Source organism: Macaca fascicularis, chromosome 14 (genome assembly GCF_037993035.2).
Source record: "Macaca fascicularis isolate 582-1 chromosome 14, T2T-MFA8v1.1".
Lineage (NCBI taxonomy): Eukaryota > Metazoa > Chordata > Mammalia > Primates > Cercopithecidae > Macaca > Macaca fascicularis.
In genome coordinates, this window is record NC_088388.1 from 107,696,713 (window position 1) to 107,712,864 (window position 16,152).

Consider the following 16,152-nt stretch of genomic DNA (forward strand, 5'->3'; position numbering starts at 1 on the left):
TGTTGGGATTACAGGTGTGAGCCACTGTGCCTGGCGAGTACATGTTTTGATTGTCATTCATAGTGAGTATTTTGGGAAGTCATCAGTGGTGGTCGGTGGAATGACCTTCTCCACAGTGTAATTCTCCTCAGTAAATGTGTAGTTGTGTAAATTGGTACGTGTACCTGTGCACATATCTGCATTCTGTGCTCCTGTGGGCCTCTGGATAGGCAAGGTTGGATATGGTGTCTCACAAGTGCATTGGGCCAGGGGTGTGGGAGCTTTTTATTTTTATATTTTCTTTTCCTTTTTGATATCTTTAATATAATATATTCTTTAATGTGATTATTTTGATATGTATTACATACTTTTTAGATGTCCCAGTGGTATTGTTGGGGACAGGGCAGACTGATTCCTAAATAGAATACATTTAGCAGTAAAATTCTCCCTATATGAAGATTATTGGATATGTCAATATAAATCAGGAAAAGATTCTAGAGGGGAGAATATTTCAAGGTTCTTGGTACCTAGAGAAGTTGATGAAAATTTTATGTAGTTGAACATGCCGTGGTGAACATTAAATTGGGTCTTAATGACTGTGGAGATGAAGAGGAGTTAGAACAACATCACATTATTGTGTCTGAAGAGAGAGAATACTAATCTGAAAAAAATGTTGTAATGTAATTTTTAATGTGGTCATTAACTTTTAAAGCACAAGCCTGTTTGACCTTTTGTAACCAATTAAAAATATTTTTACTTGACTATTTTAGATGTATAGTTAGTGGAAAGGTTTAGCATATATAATGCTTTTTTTTTTTTTTTTTTCCTGGCAGTTTAAAAGTTGCCAATAATGGGCTTAAAGATAATTAGAAAGTTTTGTGGGCCATGAGACTGAATAATTGAATTGAATAAAGGCTAAATTAAAATTTGAATCTTATTAAAATCCTGTGTATTTGGCTGTAATTAAAACCAAGTTGCCAGATAGTGTTTGCTTTTGGAATTGAACTATAATATATCGACATAGGAAAACAAAATCATTAGCAAAATAGCTGAGATTTGGGGAATCTTTTGTTTTCTTTTTCTTATTTTAGCTAAAAAAGTGATTTGGGTACTTTTGCCTTGAAGTACCTAATTCTGTATTAATTAATTTTACCTTTCTAAATTCCTTTTGATCTGTAGCAGTTGAGAAATTTCCCTGCATTTTCCTTAACCATCACACCCCTTTTAACAAAATGGTCTCCTTTAGAGATAAGTGAACCCAGATATATGAATATAGTTTTATAATGCTGTATCCTGTGATACATTCTACCACTTTAAAAAGCAATTCTCTTTAGGGCTTATAGTTTTTTTGGTACAAAACCAAGCTATTCCAGTTTTTATAAAAATGTCCAGTTGAAAGTAGAAAATATTTGGAAACGGAAAATAGGCATCAGGTATTCTCAATTAAAAAAAATGTTTTTATTTGGGGAGGGTGGGGAAGGGTTGTGGGTAGAAGATGGGCATTCATATATAACTATTTTTTTTTTTCCCCAGAATAGTGGAAGATAAAATAATTTCAGCAATATTCTAATTTAGCCTTATTTGCCTGGCTAGGTTTTGTGGTGCTCAGAAATTTTGTAACATAAGGAGCAGAATGTGATTCCACTAGGGGACAGCAGAGGCCAGACCTTAGCATTGCACACTCACCAGTAGCAGCTTAGATCTTAGAAAAGAGGAAGATGGCCACTAGTTAAAATCTGTAATAACTTGTGAAGAGTTCATGGCTGGTTGTGGGAGAATACTGGTACTTTATGGAATAGCTAATGATAATTTTTTTAATAGGCTCTTTAATTGGTTTGTGAATTGAAATAATAAAGGTAAAAAGACAGTTTTCATGAGCATTTACTTTCCAAGGGTTACCATGTGTACCTTAGATATAAGATAGAAGCAATCTTTGTTAGTGAAAATGATTTCTTTCATTCCTTTAGCTTACATTTGTGAAGGTCTACAGTCTGCTCCTCGTAGATAGTGGCTGATGCTTCTTTACATGACCTTCTACCTTTGTTGGTATCTAAGATTTAAAGGTTACATAAAAGGTCACAGCAAATTTATTTTGCATCTGGAAGCAGTGAGGAGCTGGGGGAGAGTATAGCCAGTATGGCTGTAGCAGTAGATAAGGAGGGCTTATATTTCTTAGGAGCCTGTTTCCCAGGCATCCCTTGGGAATATTTCTTAGGAGTCTATTTCCCAGGTACCCCTTGGGAGTAGGGGTGCCCCCACTTTATTCTCCTGTCTACTCAATACAGCAGGCAGAGTGTTCCTTCTAAAACATAAGTCGGATTATATCACTCCTCTGATGGCATACCATTTCACTCAGAGTGAAAGCCAATGACCCCCGGGCCTAAACTAGTAATCCCTTTCCCTCCAGTTTCCTGGTATTCTCCCCTTGTTCTCTGTGCTCCATACTGGTCTTGCTGTTTCTTGTATGTGCCAGGCATGCTTTTGCCGGTAGGGCCTTTATACTGGTGCTCTGTCTTTTCTGCTGGAATGCATTTTCCTCAATATCCACATGCCTGTCTTCCTTACCCTCCCCTACCACTCCTTTTCACCCTGCTCGACATTCCTTTTTCCAAAGTCCTTTATCACCTTCAAATATACTAGAGTATTTACTTAGTATATTTTTACATTGCTTTTCACCTTGATTGTAAGTACCATAAAGGCAGCAATGTTTGTCTAGTGTACTGATATACCCTAAGTGCTTAGAACAGGACCTGACATGTAGTTAGACATTTGAGATAGTGATTCAGACTCACGAATCACATCTTACCTAATATGTTAATTATCCTAATATGTTAATTTATTGTTGTGTAACAAATTGACCCATGGCTTGGTGACTTAAAGCAGTAACCATTTATTATTGCAATAACCATTTATTATCTTGCAGCTTCTGTGGGTCAGGAACCCAGCCAGTGTGGTTCGTCTGGGTCCTCTGGCTCTCAGTCTATCACAAGGCTGTAATGAAGGTGTCACATGGTCGTTTAAGGTTCAACTAGGGTTGCATTCATTCTCAGATTTATTCACATAGTTGTTTCCAGATTCATTTCCTCCTTGGCTGTTGGTCAGAGGCATCTCTCAGTTCCTTTTCATGTGGTCTTCTTCACAGGATAGCCACAGCATGGTAACTGACCTCATCAGAGAGGGCAGATGATAGCTGAGGGAGAGGAAGATAAAGCAGTAATGTCTTTCATGACCTAGACTTGGAAGTCGCAGTCCGTCTTTCATGTAACATCCTGGTGGTTGCATGTCAGTTCTGTTCCTTGTTGGGGAACTACACAAGGGTGTCAGTACCAGGAGGTGCAGATTATTGGGAGTTGTTCTATAAGCTGCCTACCACACCCAACATTGAATTTTACCACTGATTACAAGGATAAAAGCAATCCTGAGGTAGAGGTGAAATAGGAAGAGGTGTGGGATCTCTATTATAGCTCCCTGGTTATTTTCTTGCCAAATTAGGGCAAGCTGTGGCCCATGTTAACATAGAAGACTCTAAATAATGTGTAGCTTAGATGGACACTTGCATAGATGGACTATTTGTATACTTGTTTACAAAGCCCACCAGAGAAGCATACTTTCAAATCCATAAATTGTGAACAACCATGGTACATCCTATTAAAAGCCTCTCATAGGTGAGAACTCTCACCTAGCAAATGTTTGTTTCCCTGGAGATCTGTCATTAATATGTTTTCTAGGAGATTTGACCATATCACTTTTATTGGGGTGTAGAGAGCGCAGGGCATCCTCTTTCCTACCTCCCACCCCTGTACTACACAGAGAACGAGTAGACTGTGGTTTAGCCTTTTACTTCCCAAACTCAATACATATTTGTATGAATGAACTCATTTAGCTCATCGAACAACTCATGAAGGAGGTTCTCGTATTAGGAAACTCTTTCTCAGAGACTTTAAGGTAGATTATGTCTACGATTTCTCAGTTTAGTAAGTACCAGGCCTGGGATTTATGCTTAGGTCTTTCTGACTCTAGAACTCATTCTTGCCAGTTGTGCCCTGATCCAGCTGTTTACATCTAATGGATTATGTCTAATGGAGCAGCCCTGCTGCTCCCATGCGGGGCTTCTAGAATGCATGGGAGCCAGTTACTGGGAGAAGAAAGGTAGATGTCTTGAAATTTGTTGACATTCGCGGTCATGAAGACAAACTAAGAGTGTATGCGTTTTCTTTCTTTGGACTATGAGAGATAGACATCCTGTAGTTAGTTGTTCCATCACTGCCTTTAGAAAATCAGGAATCTGAGGTTTGAATTTGACTTTGTCACCTATTGACCATGTTCCCTTGGACAAGTCTTTAACTTCTCTAAGCCGAGGCTTGTTCTCTGGTAAAATGGGGTTAATCGTATCTAACTCTGTTATTTCCTGGAAGGATAATTTTAGGTAGTATCAGTACCACTTTCATTTGAGGTTTCTTTTTATTCTTAATCTGTTACAATTTAGCCTTTTTTTGTAAAAAAAAAAAAAAAATCTTTTCTGGAGACAAAGTTGATAGAATTTAATGATTTCTACCCTTTCTCTGTGAACCCCATAAATCCTTGTTCTTAATCAGTTTGCTAGAAGCTTTCCATGCAATATGTATTAGCCAGCTTGGTTTCTTTCTAATTACTTACGGTGAACTTCATTTGTCACTGTTGGGCCTGACATGGTATACCTGTGTGTTATTTGAGATCTTAAGGTGCAGATGACTTTCTTTTCCCCAGAATATTTCCAAACCTGTTCTTTTTTCCTTTTTTAAATCTAGTGTAGAATCTTCAGACATTCTGTAAGTCAGAGATAACCTTTTTCCTGGAATAAGCTCTCCTTTGTACCATGTTGTGCAGGAGGAACAGAACAGTTGGACTCAGATCCCTTATGGCTGTCTTTCTGCATGTGCATAACAGACTGTACTGTTCTCCCCCAGTGACATGAAATCTTGGGAATGGTTGTCACAGGTAAGGCTGAGGTACAGGGAGAATAGAAGGAGATACAGGGCAGGAAAAAGAGAGGACTCTGCAATAGTAGAGTGTAACCAACAAATGTCTCCCTTTCTCCACCTCTTGATGATTGTATTGTGAGCAGTAGCTAGCAAATCAGTAGTCAGAGTTGTAATTTTAGATCCTAAAGGGACATAAATCAGTCAACTGTATAATGTAGAAATAAGAAAATGTAGTAAATAGTAATTTATTTTATCTGAAGTTACACAGCTAATAGTATAACAGGACTAGAACCCAGTTCTTTTGACTAAATCTGGTGTTTTTTTTTTTTTTTTTGGTGACTGAGTCTCGCTCTGTTGCCCAGGCTGGAGTGCAGTGGCGTGATCTCGGCTCACTGCAACCTCCGCCTCCTGGGTTCAAGTGATTCTCTTGTCTCAGCCTCCCGAGTAGCTAGAACTACAGGGTACACCACCACACCTGGCTAATTTTTGTACTTTTAGTAGAGATGGGGTTTTACCATGTTGGCCAGGTTGGACTTAAACTCCTGACCAGTGATCCATCTGCCTGATATCCCAAAGTGCTAGGGTTACAGGCATGAGCCACCGTGCCTGGCCAAGTCTAGAGTTTTATCTGCTGATAAAGCTTTTAGTGTTCACTCACCAAATATTTGTTGTGCATGTGTTAGGGACACATGACAAATGTATACATGTCCTCAAATTTAATAATCAAGATAAGGAAATATACTAATATTGGTAGTACTAGGATGTATGTTAAATGAGGTAAGAGTGAAACAAAAGATGTAGGTCTTAAAAGCATTGTTTTTTAAAAAACTTATTTTTAATAACTTGTATTACAAAAATAATGCTTATTCACTAAACAGATTCTAGACTATAATGACAAAACAAAGTCACCTAAATTGACTACTTAGAAATGTTTTTTTCTTGTACGTGTGTGTATATTTTTTCTAGTTACAAAAATGGGATTGTTATAAATAAACTTTCTGTAACCTGACTTGTAACATGGAGAACCAGGCTAAGAGAACTGAGGGTGGCTAGGCAGCTGTGAATGGCATATCACAGACCATGGTAGGACGATAGTGGAAAGGATGAATGAGCAAAGTTTAAGGGACAATTAAAGACCCAACTGGAATGGAGTTGATGTGTTGGAGAATCTGAATTTGAGTAGTTAAAGATTATTGGTTCATGGGTAGAAGGCAAATTATTGCCAGAATGGCAGGGCTTTTTTCCTGCCTCTGGCTCTAGTTTGTTTGAAGGTTATTTCAGTGGAAGAATTACCTTGTACACCCAAACCGATGGTCTGGATTCCTGTTTTAACTAGAAATACTAGTGAGCTGCAGGATGTGGAGAAAAGCTTCCTGATATCAGCTAGACAATCATGACCAATCTGTTGAGTATTCTTGTTTCTGGAGGGAATCCTGATGTAACTGAAAAAGTGGTGGATTTAGAAGTTTAAAGTCTCTGATATTTAGTAAGTAGCTGATTTTAGGCCAACCTCCTGGGCTCTCAGGAATACTATTTTGTGTTGCAACTTCCTGCTGGTTGCTTGCTTTTAAGACCTGCAAGTTTATATATTAATCCAAAAAAATTCATAAATTTGGAAGAGCTGCATAAATTCAGTATAGTATTGATACTGATGGCGAAAATGAAATTTTGTTTCAGATGCTTTTTATCAGGTGGCTAGACTGTCTCTTAAAATAATTTGTCATGGTGACTAGTTAATAATACTGTATTGTATTCTTGAAAAATGCTGACAGTGGGTGTTAAATGTTCTCGACACAAAAATGATAACTGTGAGGTGATACATATTTTAATTAGCTAGACTTAACTATTCCACAATGTGTATATACTCTAAGACATCATGTTGTACATGATAAATACAATTTATCAATTTGAAATAAATATGTTTTGAAAACAAATACGTCTAAATGTAGTTTTGAAGTGTAGATCTTTTTTTTTTTTTTTTTTTGAAACGGAGTCTCGCTCTGTTTGCAGGCTGGAGTGTAGTGGCGTGATCTCTGCTCACTGCAACCTCTGCCTCCTGGGTGCAAATGATTCTCCTGCCTCAGCCTCTCCAGTAGCTGGGACTACAGGCGTGTGCCACCATGTGCAGCTAATTTTTGTATTTTTAGTAGAGTCGAGGTTTCACCATGTTGGCCAGGATGATCTCGATCTCTTGGCCTTGTGATCTACCTGCCTCAGCTGCCCAAAATGCTGGATTACAGGCGTGAGCCACCGCGCCTGTCGTAAAGTGTAGATCTTGTGAAGAACACTTATTTCTTATGTATTTAGCCTTGGGCCTTGAATATTGCTTTTGAAATCTAAAAGCTCGCTCATGGGTAAATAGACTGTATTCTAGCAAGCATTTTTTAAAAAGTGAAATGTACTTATGCCTTCTTTTAAAAAGTGCTTTTATTCTAGAATAAAAGCTTACTGGGGAACTTTTGGTATTAGCATGTGGGAGATAACTTGTGGTTTATGTTGTTTCAGGGAAAAGATGTGTGTAATGTAAAATAGGTAAAATGGCCAATGATCTTTTTAATGGGTGCTTGCCTTATGGATTTGACTTTGGGTATTTTCCATTTTCCATTGGGAGTCTTTTTCTTCTAAAATTCTGCTGTTGCTATTTGTCTTAACCTTGTGTAGCCTTCTACATATATTCTGTTAGCTGAGGCTTTAAAAGGTTTGATCATGGGCCCTTTGTGACTTTAGTCCTGACTCATCTTCCCCGGTTCTCCCTGGGAATGAGTAGATGAGATGAACAGAGGTATGACTAGCCTTATTATTCCTTTCTAGGAGTCAGTTGGAACATGAGAGAACATTGAGTGAATGCCTTTTTGATCTCCTAGGTTCTCTTACCTCTTTGCCACAGTTCTTGCCCTATGTAGATTTGTGGGCCTTTTTATTTCATCTTGCCATCCCTGAACTTGAATATAGAGTATTAAAAGGGTTGACTGTTGCGTAGCCCTCAACCCACTGTTCTCCTCCTTCCTAATGGTTCCAGACAGAATAAGCCTTTCTACTTCTGGAGGTAATTCGCTTAACCTCAAGAGTCTGGCTGCCTCAAGGGCATTTTGGAAGTATACTGCTTAGGAGTCAGCATTAACTGATTCCTGTCCTCTTTGGACCTGTAATCTTTCCTTGGTGGAGTCTGGGAGCTTCAGACATGATGTCTGTCCGTTATCTTGTCTGCTCAGTGTGTCACCTCACTGCTTTATGTAGTAATAAATGCTGCCTTCACACATGGTCTGGTCCCATACTGCTTAGGGATCTGCTTTAAATTCATAATTTTTTTTAGTGAACAAAGATGAAGTGAGTCATATTATTCTGTGTTAAAATACTATGAGGAAGGTATTTGGTACTAGTCTTTCAGTTCTAAACAGATAATTGGTGAAAGTAGTAAATTGTATGTTCAGCGTCACTCTGTCCCCTCTGTTGACTAGAAAAGCAAGTAGACATGAAGAAGATGAAAGTATCCAATGGGCTCTCAAATGGTGCCTTAGCCCATGGAAAACTCGATTACCCCATCTATATCCCTTCCCCTCATGTCGGATTAATTCCTAATTATTCTTTAGGTCTCAGTTTAGATGTTAGTTTCTCCAGGCAGTGCCACCTCTCAGTATGTCAAAGCCAGTTTTTCCTTCCAGAATTTGATGATAAAATTCTACTTACATATTGGTGGTATTCAGTCTCTGTATGCAGACACATTCTGGGGCCTCTAAAAACAGGCTCTAATGTACCTTTCTAGCAGTCCTTCCTGCTGTTTGTGTACCCTGGGCTTCAGTGGAATACATTTTCCTTGTATTTTCTGGCTTCCACTCCCTTGTTTATGCCATTCTCCTCCTTTGCTGTACCTTATTCTCTTCACTACTTTAGATGCTAATGACTTCTGGCTGCATGGATGGTTTAGTCCAGTACTGCCTAGGGGGACAGCTTTAAATTCTTTTCCATCTTCAAGGCCCACCTGAAATTTCATTTCATATTCTGTGACATATTTTTGTTTTTCTCTGGCTAACCCCGAGTGGCCTCTTTTCCTTTCTGAGTTGGTGGTTTATTGCCTATGGTTGTCCTTTTGCACCTACTTATTTACTGTTTTGTGACTGTTCTCTTGATTCTCTTGCCTGTGTGTTTGTTTTTTATAGTTAACAGGAACATTAGATCACTGGAGACAGGGATTTTCATCTTCTGTTTCTTTATGTTCTTTACAGTTTATGCCCACAACAAAGTTTCTCAGTAAAAGGTTTATTTGCTCCTCACATTGTACAGTATGAATCCTGGTGAGAGTGTTTTGAGATTTTTTCTTCTTTTTATTTAAAAAATTTCTCCAAGTATCCAATTGTGTTCTGTGTTTTACTGCTTGTATGTAATGGCTGACATGAAGGTATTGGGAAAATCTGTATGCAAGTAGCACAAGAAGCTTAGTAACTACAGGATGTTTTGTGGCCCATGTCAGTACAAATTTCTGAAGATGCAGCGTGGAATAAGATTTTACTAGGTGAGGGAAGAGAAGTAACATGGATTGGAGCCAAGTGTTTTACTTGAACAGAACCCTTCCTTCCTTCCTTCCTTCCTTCCTTCCTTCCTTCCTTCCTTCCTTCCTTCCTTCCTTCCTTCCTTCCTTCCTTCCTTCCTTCCCTCCCTCCCTCCCTCCCTCCCTCCCTCCCTCCCTCCCTCCCTCCCTCCCTCCCTCCCTCCTTCCTTCCTTCCTTCCTTCCTTCCTTCCTTCCTTCCTCACTTTCTTGCTTTCTCTCTTTCTCTCTCTCTTTCTCTCTTTCTCTCTTTTTTTTTTTTGAGACGGAGTCTTGCTCTGTTGCCCAGGCTGGAGTGCAGTGGCGTCATCTCAGCACACTGCAACCTGCATCTCCTGGGTTCAAGCAATTCTCCTACCTCAGCCTCCCTAGTAGCTGGGATTACAGGCACCCGCCACCACGCCCAGCCAATTTTTGCATTTTTAGTAGACACGGGGTTTCACCACGTTGGCCATGCTGATCTCAAACTCCTGACCTTGGGTTATCTACCTGCCTCGGCTTCCCAAAAGTGCTGGAATTACATGCACGAGCCACCGCGCCTGGCCGAACAGATCTATTTCTTATAACTAATGCTTCAGGACAATTTTACTTCCAAGGTGTAAATAAAACCCCCAGGAAAAGGAATTGATTTTTTTTTTAAAGTATATATTGGGTGCCATATTTATTCAGAGATTAACTTTATTGTGATCCTCTAGTGGCTTGAGTGAGAAATTGTCTCCTTGTTACGTGGATAGAGAGCTATTTAAGAAAATCTCTTTAATTGATTTATTTCTTAGAATTTAGATCATCTTCTATGGAACAGCCTGAAAGTCATTAGGAATGATAACTAGTGATGAAAATGATATGAGGTGTTGAGAGTCCTAGTTTTCTCTTATTAGAGATTAAAAGCCAGTCTCTGATATTTAATGATTAGATGAACTGGTTTCCATGTTTATCTATTCATCACACTGTTACAATGTAAAATGCAGATTACATTGATGTGTTAAAGTTTTTGTTTCTTTTTGTTTAGGTACAAAGAGGATGGTGAAGCTTTATTAATTTTGCTTCCCTCAGAAAAAGCTATGGTGCAGCAGCTTCTTCAGAAGAAAGTACCTGTGAAGGAAATCAAGTAAGACCTACTTGTTGTCTTTATGTTTTTAGGAAAATGAAGGCATGAAATTGTTATGCTTAATTATGTGCACCTAATTCCCTCCTCCCCCTAATTTATTCAACTGCCTGGTTTGACTTTTATCAAAAGGCTCTTTTTAGAACAGTTTTAGGTTCACAGGAAAATTGAGAGGAAGATAGAGTTCTCATATAGCCCATTCCCCGAACATGCACAGCCTCTGCCATTATCAACATCCCCCACCAGAGTACACCTGCTACAATTGATGAACCTATGTTGACGTTTTTCACCAAAGTCCATAGTTTACACTAGGGTTCATTCTTGGTGGTGTCCACTCTGTGTGCTTGCACAAATGTGTAATGATGCATATCTGCCATTTTAATATCATACGGCATTTTCACTGCTCTAAAAATCCTGTGCTCTACCTGTTTATTCCTCTCCCCTCCCCCTGAACCTCTGACAACTACTGATCTTTTTAGTGTCTCCATAGGTTTCTTTCCAGAATGTCATATATTATAGTTGGAATTATACGGTACCTAGCCTTTTCATATTGGCTTCTTTCACTTAGTAGTATGCATTTAAGGTTGTTTTGTTTTGACCTTGTTTATATAACCAACTATAGCCTGGTTATAAAAAGGACAGATTTGTATTGATTTTATGCAGATAACCAGATTGCCATAAAAGCTAGTAAGTTGTCTGAATTCTGATGGGTCAGGGAGAATAAGGTGCTATATAAAGAATGTCATTTATAGGTTACTAAATACAGGGTTAAAGATAGATCAGGAAGAGAAAAGATCTTTTCATTCCCTTAATAAAAATATGTAAGATCACATCAGTAATATTAAAACCAAAAAGCCACAATTAGATTCTTGTCAGCAGTTCCCTTAATCCTGCTTAAGTCTTATAGCTAGTGGATATTGGATTAACGTTCAACTTTCAAAGGTCTGAAGGACATCTTTTTTTTTTTTTTTTGAGACGCCCAGACTGGAGTGCAGTGGCATGATCTCGGCTCACTGCAAGCTCCACCGCCCGGGTTCACACCATTCTCCTGCCTCAGCCTCCCGAGTAGCTGGGACTATAGGCGCCCACCACCACGCCTGGCTAATTTTTAGTATTTTTAGTAGAGATGAGGTCTCACCATGTCAGCCAGGATGGTCTCGATCTCCTGACCTCGTGATCCACCCTCCTTGGCCTCCCAAAGTATTGGGATTACAGGCGTGAGCCACCATGCCCGACCCTGAAGGACATCATAATTGCTTCCAAGTTCTGGCAGTTATGAGTAAAGCTGCTATAAACATCCATGTGAAGGTTTTTGTGTAGACATAAGTTTTCAATTCCTTTGGATAGATATTACCAAGGAGCATGATTGCTGGGCCAGATGGTAAGAATATGTTTCGTTTTCTAAGAAACTGCCAAACTGTCTTCCAAAGTGGTGACACCATTTTGAATTCCTGCCAGCGATGAATGAGAGTTCCTGTTGCTCCACATTCTTGCCAGCATTTGTAGATGAATTCTTTATCAAGGTGAGGAAATTGTCCTCTATTCCTAGTTTACTGAGTTAAAAAAAAAAAAAAGATCATGAGTGGATATTGGATTTTGTTTAAAAAAAAAAAAAAAAAAAAAAGAAAATTTTAATCTGATGAGATCATGCGATTTTTTTTTTTCTTCTTTTTTAGCCTGGTGATGTGATGGAGTACATTAAGGTCTTTTTTTTTTTTTTAAATGTTAAACTAGCCTTGCATTCCTGGGATAAATGTCACTTGGTTATGATGTATAATTATTTCTGTACCTTGTTGGATTCAATTTGCTAATATTTTGTTAGATTTATACCTAAGTGTTTCATTTTTGGGAGTGCTAATAATGTAAATAGTATTGCTTTTGGTTTCAAATTCCACTTATTTATTGCTGGTAAATTGGTGTTCATAGTTTCTTTCTTTTCTTTCTTTCTTTTTTTTTTTTTTTGACAGAGTCTTGCTCTGTTGCTCAGGCTGGAGTGCAGTCTTGCAATCTTGGCTCACTGCAACCGCTACCTCCTGTGTTCAGGCAATTCTCATGCCTCAGCCTCCCAAGAAGCTAGAACTACAGGCGTGTGCCACCATGCCTGGCTAAATTTTGTATTTTTAGTAGAAATGGGGTCTTGCCATGTTGGCCAGACTGGTCTTGAACTCCTGGCCTCAAGCAATCTGCCTGTCTTGGCCTCCCAAATTTGTTCATAGTAGTCTTTTTATCCTTTTGATGTCTGTGGGATTAGTAGTGATGTTCCCTTTTTCATTTGTGATAAAAACAGGAAAGTAATTAACTTTTGTATATTAATCTTCAATCTTGTAGTCTTGCTATAATTGCTTATTAGTCTAGTTTCTTTGTCCATTCTTTTCGATTTCCTACGTAGATGATCATGCATCTGTGAACAAAGCCAGTTTTATTTCTTTCCTAATCAGTATGCCTTTTATTTCGTTTTCTTGTCTTATTGCATTAATTAGGACTTCTAGAATGATGTTGGACAGCAGTGGTGAGAGGGGACATCTTGATCTTAGCAGGAGAGCTTCCAGTTTCTCACCATGAAGTATGATATTAGCAGTAGGTTTTTTTGTATTTGTTGAGGACTTTTGCATCTATCATTATGAGTGATACTGGTCTGTAGTTTTTTCTCCCCTGTAATGTCTGTGTCTGGTTTTGGTATTAAAGTGATATTGGCCTCATAGAATGAGTTAGGAAGTATTCCCTTTGACTCTGTCTTCTGAAAGAGATTATAGGAAATTGGTATTTCTTTCTTAAATGTTTGGTAGAATTTATGGGTGAGCCCATCTGGGCTTGGTGATTTCTGTTTTGGAAGGTTATAAATTATTGATACAATTTCTTTAATAGATAGTAGCCTATTGAGAGAGTTTACTTCTTGTAAGATTTTGTCATTCAAGGAATTGGTCCATTTCATCTAGGTTATCAAATATGTGGGCATAGAGGTGTTCATAATCTTTTTATGCTTTTAATGTCCATGGGATTTGTAATGCTATTCCTTCTCATTTCCAATAATAACTTGTGTCCTTTTGTTTTCTTAGTATGGTTATAGGCTTATGACTTCTTTTAGTTGTTTATTCTTTTTAAAGGACAAGCTCGTGATTTAATTTTTTCCCCCCTATTGATTTCCTGTTTTTAATTTCAGTCATTTCTACTCTAGTTCTTATTTCTTCTGCTTGCTTTTGATTTAATTTACCCCTTTTCTGTTTCCCAAGTTGGAACTGTAGATGATTTATTTTTAGGTACTTTCTTTCTAATATAGTCATATGTTGCTTAATTATGGGAATAAGTTTGAGAAAGGGATCATTAATTTTATCCTTGTATAAACATCATAGACTACACTTACACAAACCTAGATGGTATAGCTTACTACATACCTAGGCTATATGGTATAGCCTATTGCATTTAGGCTACAAACCTGTACAGCATTAATACTGTACATGCTGTACACTGAATACTGTGGGCAATTTAACACAATGGTAGGTGTGTATCTAAGCATGTCTAAACATAGAAAAGGCACAGTAAAAATACAGTTTAAAAGATAAAAAGCATACCTGCATAGGGCACTTACCACAGTGCTTGCAGGACTGGAAGTTGCTCTGGGTGTCAGTGAGTGGTGCGTGAATGTGAAGAGTTAGCACATTACTGTATACAACTGTAGACTTGGTAAACACCGTACACGTAGGCTACACTAAACTTTTTTTCTTCAGTAACCTTAGCTTGCTGTAACTTTTTTTATTTTACAAACTTTTAGCTTCTTGATTCTTTTGTAATTACACTTAGCTTAAAAGCCCACATTATACAGCTATACAAAAATATTTTCTTTATATCCTTACTCTACAAGCTTTTTTTTGGTTAAAAATATTTGTTTTGCCTTAAAACATTTTGTTAAAAATGGAGACACAGACACATGAGCCTAGGCCTACACAGGGTCAGGATCATTCATATCACTGTCTTGCATTTTCACATCGCCCCACTAGAAGGCTTTCAGGGCCAATAACACACATGGAGCTGTCATCATTTATGATAACAATGCCTCCTTCTGCAGTACTTCCTGAAGGACCTGCCTGAGGGTGTTTTTATAAGTAGAAGGAAAATACTGTAAAATAGTAAAAAGTATAGTGAATAAATCAGTAATAGTTGTGTTATCATTTTCAAGTATTATGTACCATGTGTAATTGTAAGTGCCATACTTTTATATATCTGGCAGTGCAGTGTGTTTGCCTACACCAGCATCACCATAAACATGTGAATAATGTATTGCCCCATAGTGTTAGGATGGCTGTGACATCACTAGGTGATAGAAATTTTTCAGCTTCACTGGCACACTGCAGCCTCAGTCTCCCAGGCTTAAGTGAGCCTCCTGAGTAGCCTGTGCCACCATGCCTGGCTAATTTGTTTTATTGTTAGTAGAGACAAGGTCTCCCTATGTTGCTGAGGCAGATCTCGAACTCCTGAGCTCAAGCAGTCTTCCTGCCTCGGCCTCCCAAAGTGCTAGAATTACAGGTGTGAGCCATTGCTTCTGGCCATCATTACAGTCTTAAGAGACCACTGTTGTATATGCAGTCCATCACTGACTGACACATCATGTGGCCCATGACTGTATATGCATTCAGTGCTATAAATTTCCCTCTTAAGTACTGCTCTTGTTGCATTCCACAAATTTTGCTAAGTTATTTTCATTTTTATTTAATTCAAGAGAAATTTTAAAATACTTTGTTTTGACTTGTGTTATTTAGAGGTATGTTTAATCTCCATGTATTTTAGAATTTTCCAGTTACCTTTCTGCTATTTCTATGTTATGTTATGTTATGTTATGTTATGTTATGTTATGTTATGTTATGACAGAATCTGGCTGTGTCACCCAGGCTGGAGTGCAGTGGCACAATCTTGGCTCACTGCAACCTCCACTTCCTGGGTTCAAGTGGTTCTCCTGCCTCAGCCTCCCGTGTAGCTGGGATTACAGACATGGGCCACCACGCCCAGCTAATTTTTGTATTTTTAGTAGAGATGGGGTTTCGCCATGTTGGCCAGGCTGGTTTCGAACTCCTGACCCCAGGTGATCTGCCCACTTCAGCCTCCCAAAGTACTGAGAATACAGGTGTGAGCCATTGCCTCTGGCCTCTGTTATTTCTAGTTTAATTCCATTGTGATGTGAAAGCAGATATTGTATGATTTATATTCTTTTAATTTTGTTAAGATATGTTTTATGGCCCAGAATGTGTTTTATTTTGATGAATGTTCCCTGTGAGCTTGAGAAGATGTGTATTATGTTGTTGGATAAAGTAGTCTCTAGATGTCTGTTGTGTCCAGTTGATTGATGGTATTGTTGAGTTCAGCTGTGTTCTTACTGACACTTTCTGCCTGCTGGATTTGTCTATTCCTGATAGAAGGGTGTTGAAGTCTCTAATTATAACAGTGGATTCATCTTTCTGGTTGCAATTTTATCAGTATTTGTCTCACATAGTTTGATGCTCTATTGTTAGGAGCCTGTACATTAAGGATTGTAGCCTTTTTGGAGAATTGACTTCTTTATCATTATGTCATG

The 16,152-nt window shown here is 38.4% G+C and overlaps 1 protein-coding gene across 5 annotated transcripts in view; it reads left to right on the forward strand.

Moving 5' to 3' along the window:
* The window catches only part of DDX10 (DEAD-box helicase 10), a 274,293-nt gene that overhangs the window by 31,393 nt on the left and 226,748 nt on the right, over nt 1-16,152 (forward strand). For all 5 annotated transcript variants that reach the window (XR_012423678.1, XR_012423679.1, XR_012423680.1 and 2 more), the window contains exon 10: nt 10,494-10,592. Coding sequence is in view for 2 of the 5 variants with exons in the window: in XM_005579553.4 (XP_005579610.4) it covers nt 10,494-10,592 (99 nt within the window). In the remaining 3 variants the exon portion in view is untranslated. The remainder of the gene's footprint in view (nt 1-10,493; nt 10,593-16,152) is intronic.